This window comes from Cottoperca gobio, chromosome 1 (genome assembly GCF_900634415.1).
Source record: "Cottoperca gobio chromosome 1, fCotGob3.1, whole genome shotgun sequence".
Lineage (NCBI taxonomy): Eukaryota > Metazoa > Chordata > Actinopteri > Perciformes > Bovichtidae > Cottoperca > Cottoperca gobio.
This window is the reverse complement of record NC_041355.1, coordinates 13499023-13525516: the sequence shown is the minus strand read 5'-3', so window position 1 is coordinate 13525516 and position 26494 is coordinate 13499023. Positions and strand designations below refer to the sequence as shown.

The 26494-nt window shown below is 39.7% G+C and overlaps 2 protein-coding genes across 2 annotated transcripts; both read right to left on the bottom strand.

The window, feature by feature from the left end:
* Positions 1-3209: 3209 nt before the first annotated feature.
* LOC115012306 (snaclec 5-like) lies at positions 3210-4626 on the bottom strand. Its single transcript, XM_029437861.1, has 2 exons — positions 4575-4626; positions 3210-3967 (listed from the first exon to the last, which is right to left on the bottom strand). Exon 2 carries the CDS (start codon positions 3721-3723, stop codon positions 3379-3381), a length of 345 nt encoding a protein of 114 aa, XP_029293721.1. The 5' UTR covers positions 3724-3967; positions 4575-4626; the 3' UTR covers positions 3210-3378.
* Positions 4627-6667: 2041 nt separating this feature from the next.
* LOC115012556 (macrophage mannose receptor 1-like) lies at positions 6668-8864 on the bottom strand. The gene has a single exon (XM_029438232.1). The coding sequence runs from the start codon at positions 8761-8763 to the stop codon at positions 8029-8031; it is 735 nt and encodes a 244-aa protein (XP_029294092.1). The 5' UTR covers positions 8764-8864; the 3' UTR covers positions 6668-8028.
* Between the last annotated feature and the right edge of the window lie 17630 nt (positions 8865-26494).

Here is a 26494-nt window from a genome sequence, read left to right as displayed (position 1 = left end):
CAAAACGGGGTATATATACTGCAGGAGCTTGATGGGTGGATGAGTTGCAGGTGTGCAGGTTGATTGGCAGCAGGAGTGGAATCAGAAAAAACACACACAAACCGGGAAAACACAGGAAACACAAGGGAGGGGAACACAGCAGAAACATAAGGAAAGCTGGAGAGGCACAGCCGGGACCATGACACACATGATCACTTCTCTGTAATATTGGCTTCATGGGAAACTCAACATGAAGTTCAGTCAGGAATTCTGTTTCTGCTCTCATTCATTCACATTATATCTCTGTCTCTGTGTCGCTCTCTGGCTTCTACTCAATCAGCTTCACTCTTTCAGTTAAACTGATCAAATGTTGCCACGATCTCCCTGAGACGATCATAGTGTTGCTGTCAAACTCTCAAACTCTCAAACTGTTTCTTTCTCTGCCTCTGTCAGTTGTCATTTCCATTGTGCCCCTGAGCAAGGTACTTAACTCCGAGTTGCTCCAGGGAGTCTGTCCCTGTAGTTAGTTCAATGTAAGTCACTCTGGATAAGCGCGTCTGCTAAATGGCCTGTAATGTCATTTCAGTGCAAAATCGATGCGACCCTCCTCCACCCCAGTCACCTCCAGTTCTCATCCCCTCCAGCGCCCAGGGTTGGTGCTCCACATCTCATCCAGATGTTCAGCCGACTCTCTTCATCTCCTCTCCACCACCATCAGTGTCGAGAATCCATCTGGGGGATATTCCTGTACTGTATTACCCCCCCCCCCCCCCCTAATAATTACGATGACATCACAAGGTGGTTTAATCGCCACATTTGAATGTTTTGACAATAAAGGAAAACAATATCAAATTCATATTTCTAAACTTTTCTGTTTTGATCAAACTTGAAATGAAGTCTCTCCTGATTGAAATGGCTTCAGCCACACCAGCTAGGTAGTAGCATTTGCATTTCCTCCATGCACTTCACATTCAGCTAATTGATATTGAAATATTGCTCTTTTACAAACAATACTATATATTGCAATGACATTGTCCCACTTTACCTGTCTTGTTGTATTTCTGTCCTGTAAGCAGCTGGCATAATTGAAAGATGAAAGTTTATATTATCTGGACATTTCAAGCCCTGTTTGTTTCTGTCTTTAAGAAATGTTCTATATTTACAAACTGAACTATAAGACAATGCACCGTAGGCGATGTGAATTCAGTTTGATGATGAATCTGACACTTAATTGAAGAGATGAGGAAGAGGGATGCCCGTTCTGAATACAAGCCCCCAGACGTTACCTAGAATGAGACATGGGGCAGTTATACACCAGATTAAATAGGAAGGGGTGAGTGGAGATGGGAAGTGAGGATGAAGGGATGTGGGTTAGGATGAGGTAGGAAGGAGAATTGATGAATGGAAAGGAAAGGGAGGGTGGGTCGAGAACTCTGAAACAAACGAGGAGATGTGTTGACCGGTGATCAGAGGTGCAGTTGAGGCGTGGCTCCGCTCCCGAACCTAAGTTAACTAATTAACTTCACATGCTGTTGTTGCTGAACATTATGAGCATTGATAGTAGACAATACAATAGTTTTACTAATAAAAACTGTACTTGAGTCCCTTCTATTTTAGTGATTATTTGTTTTATATTTAAAATAAAATCATTCAATCTATGGAAATACATTTGACTAAAAGGAATGTCTGAATCAACTCCACCAGGCCAAGGAGAATATTTAAAAAAGGTTTTTTCAGCTCAATCCGATCTCTAAATTACTTTTAGAAGCACAACATCCCAAGTTAGTTTAAAATCATGCAATTTTATAATTTATTTGCATTATAAAATATGTTTTAAAGATATTATTTGAGGTTTGAATAATATTTAAGTAATACTTTCTCCAGTGTAAATACAGTTATATTTATTATAATAAAACACAGCACACTGCAGTTAATGACATTATTTATTTTAAAGATGATGTCCAGAGTCCAGTACATGAGATAAGTAGAGTGAAAACAGAACAAACATGTCAAATCAATGCAGTTTACAGTCAGCTCATCATGAAAGTATCTAAATGTCATATGAATTATATATTTTCCAGGATGCTGAATTTACACAAGTTGTTACAAGTCAAACATCCAGTATTTGACTGAAAACAAGGTTGACAGGCATTTGTGTAATAACGTCTGAGAAGGTGTTGAGTGAGTAATTGCTCATAATATGGAAACCCAGCTAAGGGATGATGGAGAAGAATACAAATGACAGGTCTGCTGCTTACATCCCAGAAATCAGACATTTTAGGTATTATTATATTTCACAAATAATTCTGCACAGAAGATGAATAATAACAATAATGAATATGGTCAATACAATTAGTGTGCCGTGTGTTTTGCATAGCAGGCTCACTCATTAGTGAACAATGATAACATGCAGGAAAGGTCAAAGGTTGAACAAGTTAATTTCTTGTTGAGTTACTGAACATGTCATCTGGCACTTTAACTTCTTATTCAAAACAACACAACTTTAATTTTCCAAATGGTTATCATTGTCTTAGAAGAGGATCTATGGTGTATGTAAAAGCCTGACAATGTAGGCCTATACACATTTTAATGATGAAACAAGGTCAACAAACTCTTAACCTGGCAAGTAGTGCCAATGTACAGGTACCAGTCAAATACATGAGAAAGTAAATGTGGTGGCAATTAAAAAATGAATCACCTTCTGGTAATAAGTGAAAAAATATAGAAGTTAGAGCTTTGATGTTATTTAATGAAGAGTCAGAAGTGTTTAACAGAATTAAATCAATTTCAGCTGAAAGGACAGATAACCTGCAGCCACGTGTTACAAGTATCTGACCATGAGTAACAAGAAACACAAGTCATACAGTAGAATTGCATTGGGAGGATCAGGCAATACACATTTAAGTCTACCAAATGGGAACAAAAGGCACAGAGACATCTCACATGTTAATTATAACAGTCAACATCCATCTGCTAATTGCCTGATAATATGGCCAAAGTGGCACCTACTGTCTATCAAATGCCAGCAGCCACAGGGGCATCAGACATGTGTATGACAACTGTGAGAAAACACAGGGTTAGCGACTATAAGACCAAACAACTTTATAGAGATAAAACATAACAAGACTATATGATACATTTCCACGACAGTAAGAAAGGATAATAAAGACCCAGCATAAAAAACAAATGGAAAATGAGAGTTTAGATTTCCATATACATTACTTCCGTAGTGTTTTATCTTATTCTTCCCTCGACATACCAATTGAATCAATGCTGGTATTAGCTACATGTACTATAAGTGTTACTGGTTTCCATATTCTGTACATTGCATCTGATACAAGTCAGTAATAGATGTCAAGCCATTTTAATGAATTTACCAGATAAAATGTTGTGAATCTCTCAGATGCAGATGAAGTTGAGTTTGTCCCAACAGTCCCAGTTCTCCCACACTCCCTCTTTGGTTAAAGCTCCACAGCGTTTCCGTATTGGACACTGGTGGTCCTGATCTCCTCCTTGGGGCCAGGCCTTGTACTCCAGAGGCTCACCATTCACCCACAGCCAGCGGTCCCCCAGGTAACGCAGGCCGATCCACACCCTGTCAGAGATGTGATCTTTCTGGATCCCTTCAGTGGCCAGAAGGAGCTCGGTCTCAGTGAGCAGGCTGGTGAGGTCAGTGTAATTCTCTCTGCAGTACTCCAGAGCTCCCTCCCAGGACTTCTTCTCCTCCACTGTGATTTTATTCATGCAGTAAAAATGAAAGTTCGATGTTTCCTGAGCATCGTACCATTTTCCATCAGTGTCGAGTATTACAGCGGTCTCTTTCTTATTATAATTATTTGGTTGTCCGCTCTTCCAGTTTTGGAACGTAATGTGTCCTCCTCCTGACCACTTCCAGCCAGTGATGTTTCCAAGATCTCGGTGGAGGCCGATCCATCCTCTGACTCTGTTTGCACCTGCAGCTTGTAAGAGCCCGTCTACATCACTCTGGCTACCAACATAAGAAAGATCAGTGTAATGTTTTCTACAGTAAGTCTGAGCATCAGGCCATGTCATACTCTCATGAACAAAAATGTGTTTTCCAATATCCCCCTCTATAGCTGTCAAGAGAACAAGTAAGAAGATGGTTCTCTCCATTGTCGCTGCTCAGTAGCTCAAGCTGAGATTGTATTCTTTGCTCGGTCTTCTCTGTAATGCTATAATTTCAGTGTCAGAGATGTTAAGAATACAACTTTGCATGTGCTTTGGTTTGTTTAACAAGCAAAACATCATCACTGTAGACCAAACACCCAATGTCAAAAACAAATGACTTACATCAACACATAGAGCAGGGCTGTCAAACTTATTTTAGTTCCGGGACCACATACAGCTCAATTTGATCTCAAGTGGGCCGGACCAATAAAATCAAAGCATAATAATCTATAAATAATGACAACTCATTGTTTTAGTGCAAAAAAGTACTTTCAGAAAATGTTCACATTTAATGAACTATCGTTTTTACAAACTATCATGAACAACCTGAAATGTAAGAACAATAAGTGCAATTTCAACAATATTATGCCTTAGTTAATCATTTACACATGTGCATTACAACTTACAGATCAGTGTATCTACAAAGGCACAACACATTTAGTCACAGGTGTCTGAATCTGAACAGTATTTTACTTTATGATCAAAATGGGGTATATATACTGCAGGAGCTTGATGGGTGGATGAGTTGCAGGTGTGCAGGTTGATTGGCAGCAGGAGTGGAATCAGAAAAAACACACACACAAACCGGGAAAACACAGGAAACACAAGGGAGGGGAACACAGTAGAAACATAAGGAAAGCTGGAGAGGCACAGCCGGGACCATGACACACATGATCACTTCTCTGTAATATTGGCTTCATGGGAAACTCAACATGAAGTTCAGTCAGGAATTCTGTTTCTGCTCTCATTCATTCACATTATATCTCTGTCTCTGTGTCGCTCTCTGGCTTCTACTCAATCAGCTTCACTCTTTCAGTTAAACTGATCAAATGTTGCCACGATCTCCCTGAGACGATCATAGTGTTGCTGTCAAACTCTCAAACTCTCAAACTGTTTCTTTCTCTGCCTCTGTCAGTTGTCATTTCCATTGTGCCCCTGAGCAAGGTACTTAACCCCGAGTTGCTCCAGGGAGTCTGTCCCTGTAGTTAGTTCAATGTAAGTCACTCTGGATAAGCGCGTCTGCTAAATGGCCTGTAATGTCATTTCAGTGCAAAATCGATGCGACCCTCCTCCACCCCAGTCACCTCCAGTTCTCATCCCCTCCAGCGCCCAGGGTTGGTGCTCCACATCTCATCCAGATGTTCAGCCGACTCTCTTCATCTCCTCTCCACCACCATCAGTGTCGAGAATCCATCTGGGGGATATTCCTGTACTGTATTACCCCCCCCCCCCCCCTAATAATTACGATGACATCACAAGGTGGTTTAATCGCCACATTTGAATGTTTTGACAATAAAGGAAAATAATATCAAATTCATATTTCTAAACTTTTCTGTTTTGATCAAACTTGAAATGAAGTCTCTCCTGATTGAAATGGCTTCAGCCACACCAGCTAGGTAGTAGCATTTGCATTTTCTCCATGCACTTCACATTCAGCTAATTGATATTGAAATATTGCTCTTTTACAAACAATACTATATATTGCAATGACATTGTCCCACTTTACCTGTCTTGTTGTATTTCTGTCCTGTAAGCAGCTGGCATAATTGAAAGATGAAAGTTTATATTATCTGGACATTTCAAGCCCTGTTTGTTTCTGTCTTTAAGAAATGTTCTATATTTACAAACTGAACTATAAGACAATGCACCGTAGGCGATGTGAATTCAGTTTCATGATGAATCTGACACTTAATTGAAGAGATGAGGAAGAGGGATGCCCGTTCTGAATACAAGCCCCCAGACGTTACCTAGAATGAGACATGGGGCAGTTATACACCAGATTAAATAGGAAGGGATGAGTGGAGATGGGAAGATGAGGATGAAGGGATGTGGGTTAGGATGAGGTAGGAAGGAGAATTGATGAATGGAAAGGAAAGGGAGGGTGGGTCGAGAACTCTGAAACAAACGAGGAGATGTGTTGACCGGTGATCAGAGGTGCGGTTGAGGCGTGGCTCCGCTCCCGAACCTAAGTTAACTAATTAACTTCACATGCTGTTGTTGCTGAACATTATGAGCATTGATAGTAGACAATACAATAGTTTTACTAATAAAAACTGTACTTGAGTCCCTTCTATTTTAGTGATTATTTGTTTTATATTTAAAATAAAATCATTCAATCTATGGAAATACATTTGACTAAAAGGAATGTCTGAATCAACTCCACCAGGCCAAGGAGAATATTTAAAAAAGGTTTTTTCAGCTCAATCCGATCTCTAAATTACTTTTAGAAGCACAACATCCCAAGTTAGTTTAAAATCATGCAATTTTATAATTTATTTGCATTATAAAATATGTTTTAAAGATATTATTTGAGGTTTGAATAATATTTAAGTAATACTTTCTCCAGTGTAAATACAGTTATATTTATTATAATAAAACACAGCACACTGCAGTTAATGACATTATTTATTTTAAAGATGATGTCCAGAGTCCAGTACATGAGATAAGTAGAGTGAAAACAGAACAAACATGTCAAATCAATGCAGTTTACAGTCAGCTCATCATGAAAGTATCTAAATGTCATATGAATTATATATTTTCCAGGATGCTGAATTTACACAAGTTGTTACAAGTCAAACATCCAGTATTTGACTGAAAACAAGGTTGACAGGCATTTGTGTAATAACGTCTGAGAAGGTGTTGAGTGAGTAATTGCTCATAATATGGAAACCCAGCTAAGGGATGATGGAGAAGAATACAAATGACAGGTCTGCTGCTTACATCCCAGAAATCAGACATTTTAGGTATTATTATATTTCACAAATAATTCTGCACAGAAGATGAATAATAACAATAATGAATATGGTCAATACAATTAGTGTGCCGTGTGTTTTGCATAGCAGGCACACTAATTAGTGAACAATGATAACATGCAGGAAAGGTCAAAGGTTGAACAAGTTAATTTCTTGTTGAGTTACGGAACATGTCATCTGGCACTTTAACTTCTTATTCAAAACAACACAACTTTAATTTTCCAAATGGTTATCATTGTCTTAGAAGAGGATCCATGGTGTATGTAAAAGCCTGACAATGTAGGCCTATACACATTTTAATGATGAAACAAGGTCAACAAACTCTTAACCTGGCAAGTAGTGCCAATGTACAGGTACCAGTCAAATACATGAGAAAGTAAATGTGGTGGCAATTAAAAAATGAATCACCTTCTGGTAATAAGTGAAAAAATATAGAAGTTAGAGCTTTGATGTTATTTAATGAAGAGTCAGAAGTGTTTAACAGAATTAAATCAATTTCAGCTGAAAGGACAGATAACCTGCAGCCACGTGTTACAAGTATCTGACCATGAGTAACAAGAAACACAAGTCATACAGTAGAATTGCATTGGGAGGATCAGGCAATACACATTTCAGTCTACCAAATGGGAACAAAAGGCACAGAGACATCTCACATGTTAATTATAACAGTCAACATCCATCTGCTAATTGCCTGATAATATGGCCAAAGTGGCACCTACTGTCTATCAAATGCCAGCAGCCACAGGGGCATCAGACATGTGTATGACAACTGTGAGAAAACACAGGGTTAGCGACTATAAGGCCAAACAACTTTATAGAGATAAAACATAACAAGACTATATGATACATTTCCACGACAGTAAGAAAGGATAATAAAGACCCAGTATAAAAAACAAATGTAAAATGAGAGTTTAGATTTCCATATACATTATTCCGTAGTGTTTTATGTTATTCTTCCCTCGACATACCAATTGAATCAATGCTGGTATTAGCTACATGTACTATAAGTGTTACTGGTTTCCATATTCTGTACATTGCATCTGATACAAGTCAGTAATAGATGTCAAGCCATTTTAATGAATTTACCAGATAAAATGTTGTGAATCTCTCAGATGCAGATGAAGTTGAGTTTGTCCCAACAGTCCCAGTTCTCCCACACTCCCTCTTTGGTTAAAGCTCCACAGCGTTTCCGTATTGGACACTGGTGGTCCCGATCTCCTCCTTGGGGCCAGGCCTTGTACTCCAGAGGCTCACCATTCACCCACAGCCAGCGGTCCCCCAGGTAACGCAGGCCGATCCACACCCTGTCAGAGATGTGATCTTTCTGGATCCCTTCAGTGGCCAGAAGGAGCTCGGTCTCAGTGAGCAGGCTGGGGAGGTCAGTGTAATTCTCTCTGCAGTACTCCAGAGCTCCCTCCCAGGACTTCTTCTCCTCCACTGCGGTAATATTGATGCAGTAAAAATGAAAGTTCTTAATTTCCGGAACATCGATCCATTTTCCATTAGTGTCGAGTACTACAGCGGTCTCTTTCTTATTAAGATTATTTGGTTCTCTTCTCTCCCAGTTTTGGAACGTAATGTGTCCTCCTCCTGACCACTTCCAGCCAGTGATGTTTCCAAGATCTCGGTGGAGGCCGATCCATCCTCTGACTCTGTTTGCACCTGCAGCTTGTAAGAGCCCGTCTACATCACTCTGGCTACCAACATAAGAAAGATCAGTGTAATGTTTTCTACAGTAAGTCTGAGCTTCAGGCCATGTCATTCTCTCATGAACAAAAATGTGTTTTCCAATATCCCCCTCTACAGCTGTCAAGAGAACAAGTAAGAAAATGGTTCTCTCCATTGTCGCTGCTCAGTAGCTCAAGCTGAGATTGTATTCTTTGCTCGGTCTTCTCTGTAATGCTATAATTTCAGTGTCAGAGATGTTAAGAATACAACTTTGCATGTGCTTTGGTTTGTTGTTGTTACTTGTGGTTCCTAGAGTCTCTAAGAGTACAATGGGAGCCAGAGCCTTCAGCTATCAAGCTCCTCTCCAGTGGAACCAGCTTCCAGTTTGTGTTCGGGAGGCAGACACACTCTCCACATTTAAGAGTAGGCTAAAGACTTTCCTTTTTAATAAAGCTTATAGTTAGGGCTGGCTCAGGTTTGACCTGGATCAGCCCCTAGTTATGCTGCTATAGGCTTAGACTGCCGGGGGACACCTCCCTGCTCTCTTCCTTCTCTCCCTCTCTCTTCTTCTCCCTCTCTTCTTCTCCCTCTCTATCTGTATGCATTTATGTAAATGTATGTTACTAACTCACCATCCGGGGTATCATCCCCGGAGTGTCTGTCTCTCATGTGGCAGGTTGCCACTGATAAAGTTTACGTCAGGATCATGAATCGTGACAGCGCCTGCTGCCCTGGTCCTGCTGGACACCGGGAAGCCTTATTGACATTTTCCTGGATTCATCCAAACTTTCTATTTCTTTTTTTTTTCCAACACAACATAATTTCTGTCAAATGTTGTATTTGTACTATGTTGTTTATCCTGTAAACACGACATCTATTGCACGTCTGTCCGTCCTGGGAGAGGGATCCCTCCTCAGTTGCTCTCCCTGAGGTTTCTTCCATTTTTTCCCCTTTAATTTTGGGGTTTCTTTTAGGAAGTTTTTCCTTGTGCGATGCGAGGGTCTAAGGACAGAGGATGTTGTAACCTGTATAGTCTGTAAAGCACACTGAGACAAATGTATAATTTGTGATATTGGGCTATACAAATAAATTTGATTTGATTTGATTTGATTTAACAATTAAAACATCTTCACGGTAGACCAAACACCCAATGTCAAAAACAAATGACTTGCATCAACACATAGAGCAGGGGTGTCAAACTCATTTTAGTTCCGGGACCACATACAGCCCAATTTGATCTCAAGTGGGCCGGTCCAATAAAATCAAAGCATAATAATCTATAAATAATGACAACTCATTGTTTTAGTGCAAAAAAGTACTTTCAGAAAATGTTCACATTGAATGAACTATCTTTTTTACAAACTATCATGAACAACCTGAAATGTAAGAACAATAAGTGCAATTTCAACAATATTATGCCTTAGTTAATCATTTACACATGTGCATTACAACTTACAGATCAGTGTATCTACAAAGGCACAACACATTTAGTCACAGGTGTCTGGATCTGAACAGTATTTTACTTTATGATCAAAACGGGGTATATATACTGCAGGAGCTTGATGGGTGGATGAGTTGCAGGTGTGCAGGTTGATTGGCAGCAGGAGTGGAATCAGAAAAAACACACACAAACCGGGAAAACACAGGAAACACAAGGGAGGGGAACACAGCAGAAACATAAGGAAAGCTGGAGAGGCACAGCCGGGACCATGACACACATGATCACTTCTCTGTAATATTGGCTTCATGGGAAACTCAACATGAAGTTCAGTCAGGAATTCTGTTTCTGCTCTCATTCATTCACATTATATCTCTGTCTCTGTGTCGCTCTCTGGCTTCTACTCAATCAGCTTCACTCTTTCAGTTAAACTGATCAAATGTTGCCACGATCTCCCTGAGACGATCATAGTGTTGCTGTCAAACTCTCAAACTCTCAAACTGTTTCTTTCTCTGCCTCTGTCAGTTGTCATTTCCATTGTGCCCCTGAGCAAGGTACTTAACCCCGAGTTGCTCCAGGGAGTCTGTCCCTGTAGTTAGTTCAATGTAAGTCACTCTGGATAAGCGCGTCTGCTAAATGGCCTGTAATGTCATTTCAGTGCAAAATCGATGCGACCCTCCTCCACCCCAGTCACCTCCAGTTCTCATCCCCTCCAGCGCTCAGGGTTGGTGCTCCACATCTCATCCAGATGTTCAGCCGACTCTCTTCATCTCCTCTCCACCACCACCAGTGTCGAGAATCCATCTGGGGGATATTCCTGTACTGTATTACCCCCCCCCCCCCCCTAATAATTACGATGACATCACAAGGTGGTTTAATCGCCACATTTGAATGTTTTGACAATAAAGGAAAACAATATCAAATTCATATTTCTAAACTTTTCTGTTTTGATCAAACTTGAAATGAAGTCTCTCCTGATTGAAATGGCTTCAGCCACACCAGCTAGGTAGTAGCATTTGCATTTCCTCCATGCACTTCACATTCAGCTAATTGATATTGAAATATTGCTCTTTTACAAACAATACTATATATTGCAATGACATTGTCCCACTTTACCTGTCTTGTTGTATTTCTGTCCTGTAAGCAGCTGGCATAATTGAAAGATGAAAGTTTATATTATCTGGACATTTCAAGCCCTGTTTGTTTCTGTCTTTAAGAAATGTTCTATATTTACAAACTGAACTATAAGACAATGCACCGTAGGCGATGTGAATTCAGTTTCATGATGAATCTGACACTTAATTGAAGAGATGAGGAAGAGGGATGCCCGTTCTGAATACAAGCCCCCAGACGTTACCTAGAATGAGACATGGGGCAGTTATACACCAGATTAAATAGGAAGGGATGAGTGGAGATGGGAAGAGAGGATGAAGGGATGTGGGTTAGGATGAGGTAGGAAGGAGAATTGATGAATGGAAAGGAAAGGGAGGGTGGGTCGAGAACTCTGAAACAAACGAATCAACTCCACCAGGCCAAGGAGAATATTTAAAAAAAGGTTTTCAGCTCAATCCGATCTCTAAATCACTTTTAGAAGCACAATATCCCAAGTTAGTTTAAAAGCATGCAATTTTATAATTTATTTGCATTATATAATAATTGTACATTTTTTAAAGTAGTGCCAATGTACAGGTACCAGTCAAATAAATGAGAAAGTAAATGTGGTGGCAATTAAATAATGATAATGCTATAATTTCAGTGTCAGAGTTGTTAAGAATACAACTTTGCATGTGCTTTGGTTTGTTTAACAAGCAAAACATCTTCACGGTAGACCAAACACCCAATGTCAAAAACAAATGACTTACATCAACACATAAAGAGTATTCAGCAGAATGAGTTGAATGAGTGGCATCCTACAGCAATGTGATCTGTATAAAGAAGAAGCAGAAATCTTCATTGAATGCTTCAAATTTTCGTTTTTATATGAAACTTTTTAATATTCTAATAAATCTTTAAGCATTTTCTGAAAATAAATATCTGACTCCACTCTGTTCAATAGCTAGTCTCTAACTGTGTCTGTCTGAAGTGTGGTGCTGAGCAGGCAGTGTACAGTGGGTTATTGGAGCCTTTGTTGTTGTTGCTGGAATCAATGCTGATGAGAGTGTTGAGAGTCAACCAGAAACAGTAAACTAAAGCAATGACCCAACAGATGCTAAAACACTTCGTAGAGGGAGCTGCAGTCAGGTGATATTTCTCTCGGGGTTCATCATACGAGTGACAACTTTCACTTACAAGTAGTCATGGTATCTATACGGTTCCCCATACAGTAATCATGCTACACTGGACGCTGTCTCAGCACTCTTTGTTCACGCTTTGATGACCAGCTTGGGGAGCTTATTGGCATTGGTCTATATCTAATGTAATGCAAAATGATGTAGTGAGGGTAGGGTATGAATTACGAGTCTGTGACTTTTCCTATACTTATGTTATGTAGCACCCACAATTATTAAAAACTGTCAATATAATGCCAGAATAAATTGTCCATTTATGCTTCCATTTTTGGGCTGCGTCAGATGTCACAGGCTAACCTTCACTATGAACGAGAGAAAGACATTTATGAAGGTTGTTGTGAGGAGCATAAAGGGACGACAACTATAGCATGTTGTTATACAACCCTGTGATGTAGAATGAAACATTAATGAACCTTATAACTCGTACCTGGTAAATCAAGGCATTCTAGCGGCTACATTTTTACCAATTTGCGGATTTTAGGTATTCAATTCCTAGTCTCATATGCACACAGAACCAAAATAACTCATACTGACATGATTGAAACCATTCAGTTAACTTAGGCCATCTCTACGAAATCAACACAAGAGACTCTTCAGAACTACACTCTCTGTACTCACAGCAGTGACATGAAAATACACAATATTTGACTATGTGAGCTTTTGTACCCATGACTAATTTGAATCAACTTTGCCTCTGCAGCTGTGTGCACCTGCTGCAGCTGAAGGACATATCACTGGAGGGCAAGAGATCAGATCTTGCACTGTTTGCTTTATATAAATGAGTGTATTAAGTGTTATAGCTAATAGTATGTTTCATTCAGACCGTTCTCCCGCAAAGAAATAGTAGGTAGTAGGCTGTCTAATACCTACTATTTTTTTGCGTAAATAGGGGTATCGTACTTATTTAATTTTTTTCTGAACCTAACCAAGTCGTTTTTTCAAGCCTAATCCTAACACAGTAGCTTTGCCGCCTAAAAGCTTTGGTGCCTAAATCTAACTGAAATGTTTTGAGGGCGTGTCATGTAACACTGGACCCGAAGATAGACCTACATGCAGAAGACTGAAGACCACTCATTTTAACTTGCATGTGTAACATACTTAACTAATGTCACGTACGTCACATACTTAACTTAGGTATGTACTCTAAGTTACAAAGCAAACTTACTTGTTTTAACACAAACAATGATCTTTTCCTAAAGAGTTTTGTTTTGTTTCAACTAACAACGTTAACACCAGTTTAAAACTGCGACGGCTTCACAAAGGGGGCGTGGCGATGGTATTCTCCAACGATCATATATGTGGTTTCTTGGATTCATTGACAAACAACCTATTTCAACCTCATTTAGATATGAGGACGTGTGGGTTTAATTACATTTCACTAGTTCACAGAGTTTCTGTGCCTTGTTGAATTAAAACATTGTTCTCTCTTTGGTTTTGGCCTCTATGTTGATTCATTTAAATCATTCCTCAACATTCAGGTGTAACTGGTTTGAATGTTGGTCATAAAGTTCATCATTCATCACAACATAATTACTATACACTGCCCTGAAAAAATCCTTCACACTGAACTGCCTTAAACTGCCATTACACTGTCTCTAAGTTTCTCCCATTAGTTTTAAGTGTCCATCGACACCAGTGTCATAAATATAGCGTACAGTACGAAGAAACCATTTTTAAGGCTTCACAGTCTCAGGCTATTAATATGACAACTAAATCACATGGGCACTGTAAGCACTAGAGAGGCCTATGCTCTCTTCCAGATTTACAAGCGAGCCAGGGCTTTGGACAAGAAATTGATGTTTTCCTGCTCACTGAAAAATAGTTTTGAATAATGGCTTATTTTGAGGAATCTCAAAAACAGAATGAAGAAGACTTGACATCCTGCACTCTGAGTAGTAATTATTAAAATAAGATGATTAACTGCAATATGACAGACGTGAGAAGTGTATATAAATGGAAGGAACACATAACACATCAAGGATATTAAAATGAAGACTGACGCAGTATCACAGTATGTCTGCTGTTAAATCATTACTGTCAAGAGAGAAATGCTTTTATTCCATTTATTATTCACTAACATATCTTCACAAATGTGAAGAGTGGAAGGTGCTAACATAGCAGTTTCTTTGAGTGATACCAAACCAATTACAGGAAGCCATAATCCCATGTGCCATTGATTAATAAAAATAGAGCCCCAGAGGTCAAATGGGATGAAAGCGTGGGTGCTCTGCGTTCAAGGATCTGAAGGTTGACTCATGAGTCTTCCTCTGCTCCTTAACAATGATTTAATGATGCAAATTGGGATTTATAGATGAGATAGTAATTGCATTAACAATACTGTATTTCTGTCTTCTGCTTAGACAGGAGCTGCGTTTTACCCTTAACTGAAAAGGTCAGTAAGAAAAAATGAACAGATAAATAATGACTCTTTACCTCCTGTTTCTGTGTACGCTCCGCCTCTTCCCAAGTGCAGCGCAGAAGAGATAATAACCATAAGGCAGGTGAGTGTGTGCGTTCATTATGGTTATTTATGTGTATGTAAGTGATTGTGTGTTTGAAGTGTGAGGGGGTCTGACTGCTCTCTAGACTCTGGGCCAACTGCATTATTCAGAATAGAGATAAGAGGCTCCGCACTCTGAACCTTTCTGATACTGCTTAAACTCAGCATGGCTATACAGTAAACTCACACACACTGCACTCTCTGTTACACACACACATGCACAATCACCCTCTACAGAGGCCATCTGATAGCCTACTGAATAACCTTCAAAGGCAAAACATTGCATGAAGGACAAAAGAACCCACAGGGGATTCACACGCTTCATGAAGAGTTTGCTAATCCTAAATATTATACAGGAGACACAGGATAAACCAAAGTCACGGATGATATAATAACTTAAGCAAATGGAAATCATGTAAATAAAAAACAACAACAACAAAATAATGTTCTGTACTGAGTTTATCACTTTAGGAAAGAGTGTAGTGTTTTTATTTAATAATATTGACAAATAATGCTTCAGAATCTCAGTTAATACATTTTTCATCACCATTACTACATCGTGAAACAATCTATTACATTTATAGGGTTCTTTAAAGCCACTTGGAGAATTACAGGCCAACATTAGGTGAGTTAATGGAAACTATACGTGCACAGTATTTGTGGTATTGATAGGTGTGTGAACATTGTGTTGACCTTCACTTTTTCCACTTCCCATGCTTCATTTCGCAAACGTAACATTGAAGCTCACCAGGTCGAATCTTCATTATGTTATGTGAACAACATATTAATCAAATATGATAAAGGATGCATAGTCAGTTTATTCAGCATTAATCAACAAAGTAGATCGCTTCCGATGTTATTATTGTTTGGACAACAAAATAGGCTGGAAGAGAGACACAATTTCTGGGAATGTACCTGTGATTTTACAGTAGATAATGATGTAGTATCTATTAAAATAAATCACTTCCCATTTCACAAATAACATAGACAACATAACAAACATCCACATTGAGTGTTCCTCTCTCTGGGAGTCTCACATTGTAACCCAAGGCCCCACCGTTACTCTCCTCCGGGTCATAATATGTGTAATTGCAGGTCTGGTAGAAGGTCAAGTGACGTGTCTGTCCCAAGAAAAAGCTCCCTTGAGGTCAGATAAACCTCACCTAATTAACAGGCAATTATACACACACACACGCAAACACACACACACACACACACACACACACACACACACACACACACACACACACACACACACACACACACACACACACACACACACACACACACCAATCATTAGGTCCCATCAAAGCAAGTGATTAGCCTAAGACAAAGACAGACGAAGGTCTCATTTTGTTAAATGCCTGTTTCCTCAACTCCTTCCGTCTTTTCCTTGCCTCCTTTACTCGCATCTTAGGTGGGAGGGACTAAGACGTGGGGAAAGGCAGCGAGGAAAGGAATCAAGGATGTTAGAATGAGGCACGTCTCCTGTTTTACTACTTATGAACGAGCGACAACCTTGCCACACCCTCTGTAAAACACAAGCCTTTTGGCCCTGCTGGCTTCATCATGGCTCAAATGCAAATGTCTTCATTAACATGGCATTCTGTGCCCTGCACTCTTTCACACGATACACGTGATTAACTTTAATAAGGTGTGACTTCTCAATGACATAGACCATGTTGAAGGCAGAAGGCTCAAACCCCTTCTGTCTCTGTGAGGTAATGTGTTCAGTCATACAGAAATTATTGATGATAACTTGATTAATGTACATGTAAGCCTGTATTCATTCATTATATATGTGACTAATGCAGGGCTCATTTCAGTACCACTTCCCCCTGGCTCATTCATAATGATTAATCACACATCGAGGGATTGTGTGTAATTACCTTTGAAAACATTAATTTGCTAGGTCACAGGGTCTTCGCTATATAGTAAAAGCATTAAGGGTAATATATACAGTCCTTCACCCAATGGGAATAGTCATCATATGTATAACAAGCTACATAGGTTTCATGGTGTGAAGAAATCAGAGAGAGGAGATGTAGCAGAAGAACACTACCACACAGAAACGTTGTGAGAAAGGAAAACTGTAAAAGATATCTTTGAACTGAAGTGACATGAAGAAATGAAGTACGTGAGAATATGTGAGTGATCTAAAAAAACATTTGTCTTTGTCACTAACTGTCATTTTTTTCCTCTTTTTATCTTTCAGCAATCATCCCGGGCTTCAGGTGTCCACACTGTGTCGTAGCATCAAAAGAAAAAGCTGCATTTGCACCAAACTAAAGTAAAACACTGGCTCATGAAATCTTGAAGCTTTTGTGCGAAAATAAAGAGCACATCCTCTGGGAGGCTGCAACATTATCTGTTCTGCGGAGACAGAGGAAATAGAACAGCATATGTTTTCTATACGTAAATATAATCTATGGTTCACTCCCACCATGCACTTGCACATACACACACATATGACCGGTCCCTGGCTAGTTGTGTAACTCCTGCTCAATTTGAAGGATGACTGCAGTTTTCCCTCCAGAAAGATTTTTGCTTCTCCACTACCTGCTCCCCAAAGTCCTGTGGAGCCTTGGCAGAGACAGATAGCTCATCAAGAAGTGTCATGATCTGGGTTATATACATTATCTGGAGGCGCGCCAAACAGATTGTTTCTAATTCATAACGTGTATCTTGCTCTCTGCTTGATTAACCGTGTTCTCGATGTTCACCATAAGGCTAAGTTAAAGCTCACTTACGTTAAAGTTTAAAGGGATAGTTTGGATGTTTTGAACTATGAGTTACTTATCCATAGTCAGTGTATGGAGGTCAGCACGCTCCCAGTTTGGTGAAACAGACAGGAGTTATGGCACGGAAGCTAATGCTGGTGTGGACGGGGGCAGGAGCAAAACGTATTTTAGCCGTCGTATTCATTTTGAATCTTCAAACGTCTCTGTGCAATCCTGTAATAATGCCCTCTAACCACATCTTCAGCTCGAAAAGCTTTGCAATTAACTTTTATGTTGGTAAATAATGGCGAGGCAGCTTCATCCAGCTCCAAATTCACGACTCGCCTGAGAAGTGGATGTCTGACATGGCATAGATAGAGCCTAAGAGGAATATTGAAAAAAACTGAAACATTTCACCCCGTTTTTTTGTTTTCATGTACGTCTAGAAAATGTAACACATCAATACTCCAAATGCGCACTAGTGTGTAATAATAATAATAATAATAATAATACACTATAATGAATAAATAGCTTAATAAAACAGTAATGTCTATTTTGCCATATATACTGCTATAAATCACCTTACTTTACATAATTACCATTATGGACATCATGTGGAAATATTACAATTTAGTCCCTCAAAGTATAATTTTCACAGTAATAGTAAGAAAAAGTGAGACGAACAGGACACTGCTCTTGATGCAGTCTCAGAGCAGCATTGTAAGGAAGCTGTAAGTGAAAAAAGAAACAACTAATGTTGCAAGTATTGCAATTAACACTGATACATAGGTGCTCGTTTGTTTCTGTAATCCTGACCAGCATAGACAATGCAGAAAGTGTAAGCCAAAGATTTGCAACCAGTCAGAGGTTGGCCTCTTAAGGATGAGATCGGTGTCACCTCTTTCATTACTCCTGGAACTTCTCAAGAGCTTGAGTGTAACAAATCAGACCAACCTTACCCTTAGGTCCTTGTTTCTTTTGTAAGAAGATTGACGTCTACACAAAGACAACAGGCTCCCTCTGATTGAATTCCTTCTTCTTGAGCAGAGCAGAGCAAAGGCTTGAAACAAACTACTTTCAAGAGTCTGAAAGAGAGGAGGCCGGAGGCGATAATCGTCTAAATGGCCATAACGGCACACACTTCAAGTCCTGAGAGGCAGTCATTGTGTTGCTCTCGTTTGTACACAGGAAAAGTGACAGTAAAGTTTCAAGTTCTTGAATTGCCTCCATGAGCTGCTCCAGATGCTGATTGTGTTGATAAACTGGCCAAATTGGTTGCCTCCCCGCCTCCCCCTGGATCGCCCTGGGCAAACTCACATGCCATTCCTAGCGCCCGCTTAAAATAATAAAATAATAAAATAATATCATGCCAATAAATAGCCATCATCAAGGGTTATCAGGAGACTGGAGTTTGAGACCCATCTAAAATCAAAAGTCGATGTTGACTTATTTTAACTGATGTAGCAAGGAAATAGTCGTCACATGTGTAATTTATGTAACGCTACATTACTTTGGTTTACTAATATTAAACTAAAACATGATTTTTTTCCTAAACCTAACCACCTGGTTTAGCCCCTTGTTAAGGTGGTAGTGTAAACAACTGATAATAATTCATTTAATGGCCTGATAAAAATCAAAACAGGTGCACCTACAGCTGCACTAGCGTAGCCTAAGACATTTTAACACTGTTAAAAACAGCAATTAACGAGGTGTCTTGATTTCTTTGCTCTAGTTTTGTTTTGTATTTTTGGATGTACTATCCCACCACCAACTCACAGATACACACAGATATAGAGCCTGTCTGTTCTCAACTCTCCCTCCCTGCCTGTGCTCCCTTACCCTCTACTCTGTCCTGCTCTGATAGCCTTGCTTCTGTTAATCACTTCATAGTGCATACTCACTCACTCACACACGCACGCACACACACACACACACACACACACACACACACACACACACACACACACACACACACACACACACACACACACACGGCCCAGGAAGTGGAGTAATGAAGCTGGCTAAATGTTTTCAGCCGAGCTCTTCATCATGTCACCAAGGCGACCTTGGCTGGAGGTCGGCCCGCTGGAGAACGACGGTAGGAGGGACGAGTGTCTGTACTGTGTATAGACTTCCTGAGTGTGAAAGTGGGAAAGGGTCAGATGATGTGTGTGTGTGTGTGTGTGTTTGTAAAAAGAAGAGATAAAGTGCCCCCCCAAGTCAGTGTATCTTTTGTGTGTTTTAAAGAGAGTTAATTGACAATGATGGGATGAGATACAAACAAAAGTGAAGAATGGAGAATGATAGGATGTATGAAGAGGAAGTTAGAGAAATTGAAACAGTGTTTGATGATGAGAATCAGAAAACAATAATGAAAAGACCTACCGGAGAATGAAGCCTTGGGGTGTGTGTGTCTGAGAAAGTGGGCTGACAATCGAGGGTGAAAGTATCCATTAGGCATTTAAATTACTCTTTGCTGCTCTAACTCTTCATGGAAACTTTTCAACAAACCTTCCTTTGCAGCTAAACCTGATCAAACCAGATACAACAAGGCTGAAGAATTTACAGGAAGTGAGACACAGCATGGTCTTCAGATACTGTTTATCTGCCGCTGCCACAGCCTCACTGCACTATCTTGAGATTCAGAATTCTTTGCATTGTAAAATACAGTATATTTAGGCTTTGCTGATGTTTTGCATCTGTGTTAGGTCCCTCTTTCATCTCCTATACAGGAAAGCACAACAAGCTTTATAGCAGCTGCATTTTACATTCAGTGCGTGCACGTGCACGTGCACACACATCCTCCTGCTTTATTATTTGAGTTTTATAGCTTATATTTATTGTGTTGTTTACTTGAGTTGTTTTAATGGGGTACAAGAATCAGGCCTTTGACATCTCTTGTGCAATGTCTTTACACATATTTATGATTGCTTTAGCCCTTATGGAAAGAAATACACTTCTTCTGCCTCCAGCTTCTAACAAATTGTAAATTAATATGTGTGTATTTTCTGCTTCAGGCTTGTAAACCATGACTTTAAATCTTGTTTGAGTGTTTGTACAATTAGCTCATGACAAAATTAATCACTGACTCCCTTTCAAATTATTTACAGGTCCTGCTTTTTCTTTGTTTGCTAAATGGTTGCTTTTCCCCCCAAAGAAAATAAAAAAAATGTTATTGTTATATACAACATCATTGCCTAGTTTTATCTTCTGTACACTGAAATGTCCTTCCTGTTTTTCGATCCTCTACCTAAACAAAACCTTTGTTCCTCAGTATGCAGGGGGCTTAAACCAAACCCCAATAAAGCCTTTATACCAGCATCAGTTTCAACCCCAAGCCTAAATAAATTTCCCTTGATAGCCTCTGTCTCTCTCTAAACCAATATATGTCCATCACTTTAAAGTTTCTCTTCTTTCCCCCACTTTGTGTTTACGTTTGGACACATTCAAAAAGGAGGAAGTTCTGTAGGGAGTATATCTGAGTTGTGTATATAGCTGGGGTTGTATGATTGAGCTGCAGTATAGATTGGGAAAAGGTTATTAAAGGGAATTGCAGTAAAGAAGGTAGCTGGAGTATTTATTGTGGCCGAGGCAGGTCATAGAGACCCCTCACTGGAAAGACTGGGACATGTTTCATAGTGGAATAAACTGTAATGACTTTATCCTCTGAGGGATCTGACCTTGAGAGAGAATATGTGTGTTTGTGTGTGCAGACATTAAGCTACTGTATACACAACAACATAATATGCACTGCATTAAAGATATAATATATAACATTTCCGCTTTAAAATGTCTAAAGGCGACTAGACCTATATGTTGTTGAGTTGTTTGCTTACATTATCCCAAATGTTTCCAACAATTTTCAAACCTAGAGAAATCCTTAATTTTAAACAAGGCAAAGCTCCATGTCATTTGGTCACCGCAGCTCACTTGCTCATCGGGATCAGCTGGTGGTGAAGAGACCAGGAGAGGCAGACAGTCAGGCCAGTTGGCAGTGTTGTGCTGCGTGTTGGTGTTATCTCTGCCAATTGTCTGGTGTACCGGGGTAAGTAATTCTCCCTTCTGGAGGGAGCCTGTCCTGTTATCTCTGTGTTGTAGTCTGAACTAGGTGCCTCTTTCTTCTTCTTTGGAAAAGTAATTGTCTTATGTCAATGTCTTGTGAGCATATGTTACATTTATTTAAAATAAGTTCCTATTTTGTTAATTCTTCCGTTCCCCTTGATCATCTTTTCCTTTGTTTATTTTTATTGTTAATTCCCTCATCCCCTGCGCTAATCATGGAACGTAACAGAACCCATCGGCTTTCATCTGACAATGATTTAGCTTTTTATTATCTTAACATTATCTTATAAACTGGTTACCTGTGAAATAATCTGCTGGTAGACGGCGTCTCTCAACTACAACTCCATTCTTGCCTCTCAAGTTTGGCAATCAGACAGTATACAATGGTTAGCGTATAGCACCGAAAATCTTGCCCCAGATATCCGCTGGCTACACTGGAATGCCCAGAATGTAGCCCTTTGCCCCCAGAGGCTCATATTTGACGGAGCGATCGCCGATGGGTTCTGAGACTGCAGTTGTCTTAATCATAGTCTCTCTGCCATAGCCACAAGGTTTTCCTAACGTCAACCATATACATTTTGCAGGATTGCTGTTCTTGTTCTTTTATTTATTTAATTAAGTATAGTAATTTGTTGGTATGCACAGGTTTTATTTAATAATGTACTGATAGATGGTGACATGCTCATGGTCAATGTCTTACGTTCAAGGTTTATACTTTATACTACAAGTATAAATACTATACTTTTATACTAGAATGGAAATAAGATTATTCCAAGAACAGAGAAAGGCATCCATGCTAAATTTGTATATCCATGTCATTCTCCTTTGTGCCTTTCCTCAGCAAACCGTAACTTCAGATGACAGGTTGCCGTTGGCCCATCTGACCCCTTTTGTCCGTGAATTATATCACGACACATCTCACACTTCTGATGGCTTAACTGGCAGTGAGGGGAGAAAGTGTCATCCAGCTTGCAAAACACACTGTTAGTTCAACTTATAATCATACTGGCTGCACTGTGTATTTGAAGTCTCACAATGACAGCCTAATCCAAAGTAGAGCTGACAATGACTGCATATAAAAAGGGTAAATGGAGTGTGTGAGCCACAGTGCAATGCAAGAGATAAAGCCAAAAAGACACTGAATCTTCAATTTGTTCTTTGATGTGCCTTGAAACACTTTGCACAGGTGGAAATCCTATGTATGAAGCAATACAAAGTTGACACAAGAACATTAGGCACACACCAATGAAACACGAGCACACACACACATGTAGACATTAAGATACTAATATGAGCAAAAAAAGTAAAAAGCACCTCAGGCAGAGGTCAAAAGAGTACTTCAATATTTTACTCAAGTAAAAGTACTGTTACTTATAGAAAAGGCTTATGTCACTTCTTTACATCTTTGCATCTTTTTAAGCACCATAAGTCATTCACCATGAGCGGGCATTGCACCCCAATGTTCCCCCTTGACAAGAGTTACATTTTATGCCCCGAGTGAAAACTCCCATTGGACTCGCTGTGTGAGAAAACACAAGAAGCGGATGATGAAGGAGGAGGCCAACAGGGACGTCTTGGTTCCCAACATGTTCCTGGACAGGTCATTCTCCCTTGACGTCTACAACCTTTCAATAACTTTTGATGCCTCTGTGGATGCTCCTGTTTCCCCCAGACATCTGCTAAAAAATAAGGTAAAAGAGGAAGAAGTCATTCTCACAAGAGGAGCAAGTGTCCAGAGCCATGGAGGCTTTATCTGTGCCAAAGAGGAAAAAGAAGACGTAATTAATACCACAGAGACGACGGGGATGCTATTGACCATTGCTTTTTCAAATCCTAAAACCAATCTAGTTAAATATCAAGAATGGATTAGGCTGTGCGGGAGACCTCACACACATGAACACATCCTGTCTAATTAAGCAACTAGTGTTATGTTTTAACATTTAATTTAGCTAAAGTGGAAACAGATAGCTTTACAACTCCCCCCCTAGCGTTTCCAAGTGTTATTATTGTTGGTGCAGCTGTCACAAAGACATCTGGATCTCTTTCTGTTTTCCTCAGAGCTACCAACAACACAGGACACACTGCAGTTGTTTCCAAACAAACTGCATAACGGTGGTAACATATTTTCTGTCCTTGGATTTTCATATTAGCAAGATCTACTTATTCATATTAGTTGGCTACTGCTGGCAGCATGGCTAAAGTTAATGTTAACAACAAGAAACACCAGTAAAGAACTAGAAACCCGGATCTCAGTGCTTTGTTAAAGGCAGAGTAAAACACCCAGTAGTATTAATAGGTTGGCAGGTTTTGTTACTTACTGATTTAGCTCAGTAGAAAGAACGAAGAACTTTTTATGAGTCCGTCTCTTCTCCGCCTCCTCCATCAACCGGGTAGAGTTTCCACAGTTAACATTACTGCGGCTCCTCCGCTACCTGGGGATAGCTACTGTAAGCTATTTTGTTGAGTTGCCTCTCAGCGAAATGCTCTCTGGTAGGCAGTGATGCAGTGGTGTTTCATTGTGAAAGGGACGTCGCGACATGAAGGCAGACAGAATTGCATAGTGAAAGTGAGGCTTATAGGGAACCAATCTGAATGCAGATGTTGGCATTAGGTCACGGTCACACATTCGTGAAATTGACATTCGTCTCCCTTCCAGTCTACGGGAACGAAGGGGCAAAAAAACATTCTTACCGAAGCAATTTTGCATCTTTGCTCCGCGTCAAGTTCAACATTGGTCAACTTTCAGGCGAATATCGCCTCGGCAGGCAATAGTCACTTGCCTGCATGAGGGACTGCGCCCTAATTCCAAAGCCATTATATGGTAATAATTGGTATCTATCTATTGCTTTAAAAGTTTGCCTGCAGTTAGTGGTGTTAAACTGCTGTAGCTGGATAAACAATATAAATGTTGTCATATTGTTAACTGAAAGTTGTCGGGATCTCCTCTAGGTCAATCTGTAGGCAGATGTGGTGGAGGAAACAATCACCTCCTCCCAGGAACAACAGAAACGTCAACACTCAAGTCAATCATTTCCCTGTTGCCTCCTGAAGAGGAGATAGGGAAATAAGGAGAAACCATTAAAGACAATCTCCACAGCATCGATTGTAAAAACAGAGGCTTTTCTCCTCTCTGCGTTTGTGCAGAATAGTTTGGTCTTGACAATTTTCTTGGTAACAGATTGGCCTGTTGATGCATGAACTGGTCAAAGACTGTCTGCATAGCAATATCATGCAAGCTAAAAGATATCTTTGAGGTGGAGGAGTTCATTGCCATAGTTTTATTCAGCAGCTGATTCTGTGTGGCTGAGCTCATCACCTCAGTGCACCATGAGGGAAACATCCCCCTGACGGAGCTCTTCTTCTTTAAGCCTCTTGTAACCTCTTGCAAGCTGCCGGCAGACTGTCACAATGCTGTTCATCACAGTTTTAATCTGATAAGTAGGAACTAATAGGTTCAGTGGAGAGGTTTGTTAAATGAAGATTCAGGATGTCAAGACATGCTCTTTAGAAGGTGGTGATGGACTAAATGTTTTTGTTTGATGGAGAGACTCATCATAGATAACGCAATTATTTCCCCAATAATTGCGATTAGTCATCATAGAGAGAGCAGTGACTGCAGTTCTTCTCTCAATTCTACCAGCCATAACCACAAAATATAACTTGCATTTTCCCCTTGCATCCGTAAATGTAAACATAAGCTGCCGTAAATATCTTTTGTCTGATTTTGTGGCTTATCAGACCCCTTCACAGGCATTACAAATAACTACAGTATATAGAAATAGCACATCTTCTTGCTAATGGTCTTGTTTGCTCATGTATGTCAAATAGTGGCATCAGTATTAAATTGTTTCAAAATTAGTTAAAAACTCTTTGTAACTTTCATTATATAAGACATTTAAACCAAAACTATGCTGTTTGTTAGTTTAAACCCTTCGGTAGCCTCATATTGTCTATTTCATGTTTAGAATCTTATTCAATTGTGGTAAATTACGAAGATATTTTATACCACATGCACTGAAGTACAGCAGTATTCTGACATTGTAATCACAGCATGGTCTGCCTAATTAATGACTTCTTCAGGGACTTGCCTATCCAACAAGTTGATCTGATAGTTAGCAAACAAACATTTAAAAACCGAGTGCCAGTTTACGCTGAAGAGCTGGAGCACCGGAGTGAAAGTCTGTCCATTGTTGTTCACACAGTATTTGTATTATTTTGCTTATTAAATATTTCCCTGATATTTTTAGACATAGTTTCCACTGATGTTCACGCTAAATGTTTACCACGCAGTTATGTGACAGGAGCAAATCGTTTGCTCTCATTTGCATGGACACGTTACTTAAGTTATCACCTGCTCGCTGCCCTGAGTACGAACATGTGTATCCCTGGAGTATGTTTTTGTGAGTCTGTACATTCTCAGGACAGTAATGTTTGTTATAAATATCTTCTCCTGTCATTTCCACCCGTCTGCAGCTCTCTGCGCTCTCGCCTCCTGTTGAGTTACAGGGACAGGTCAGAGTAATGGAAGAGAGAATGAATCCAGACACTGATCAGCCTCCCCTGTGGACTTAACAAAAACTCTACGAAACTGTATTAAATCCCATTACTCTAGTGCCTGAGGAAAAGACGTCCAATAATGTCCATTTGGATATCTGTTTTAGAAACTGTTGGAAGGATTAAAAAAACTATGTTGTGATTAATTTAACCCATGACTTTTGTGTTTGTTTATTACTCAATTTATCGCTTGTACTTTGATGGATAATGGGTTTACAATTTGCATAGAGACATCTGTTTGTATCTAATTCTTTCTAGTTCAGTAAATGTTTCTGATACAACAATGTTTGAAGTAAAGCATTAAAGCACAATGTTAGTTTATTAGAGGGGTTTGGGGTAGTCTT

Bases quoted from the DNA above. Each gene is read 5' to 3' on its own strand.
- LOC115012306 (XM_029437861.1), bottom strand. From the start codon at position 3,723: ATGAATAAAATCACAGTGGAGGAGAAGAAGTCCTGGGAGGGAGCTCTG.
- LOC115012556 (XM_029438232.1), bottom strand. From the start codon at position 8,763: ATGGAGAGAACCATTTTCTTACTTGTTCTCTTGACAGCTGTAGAGGGG.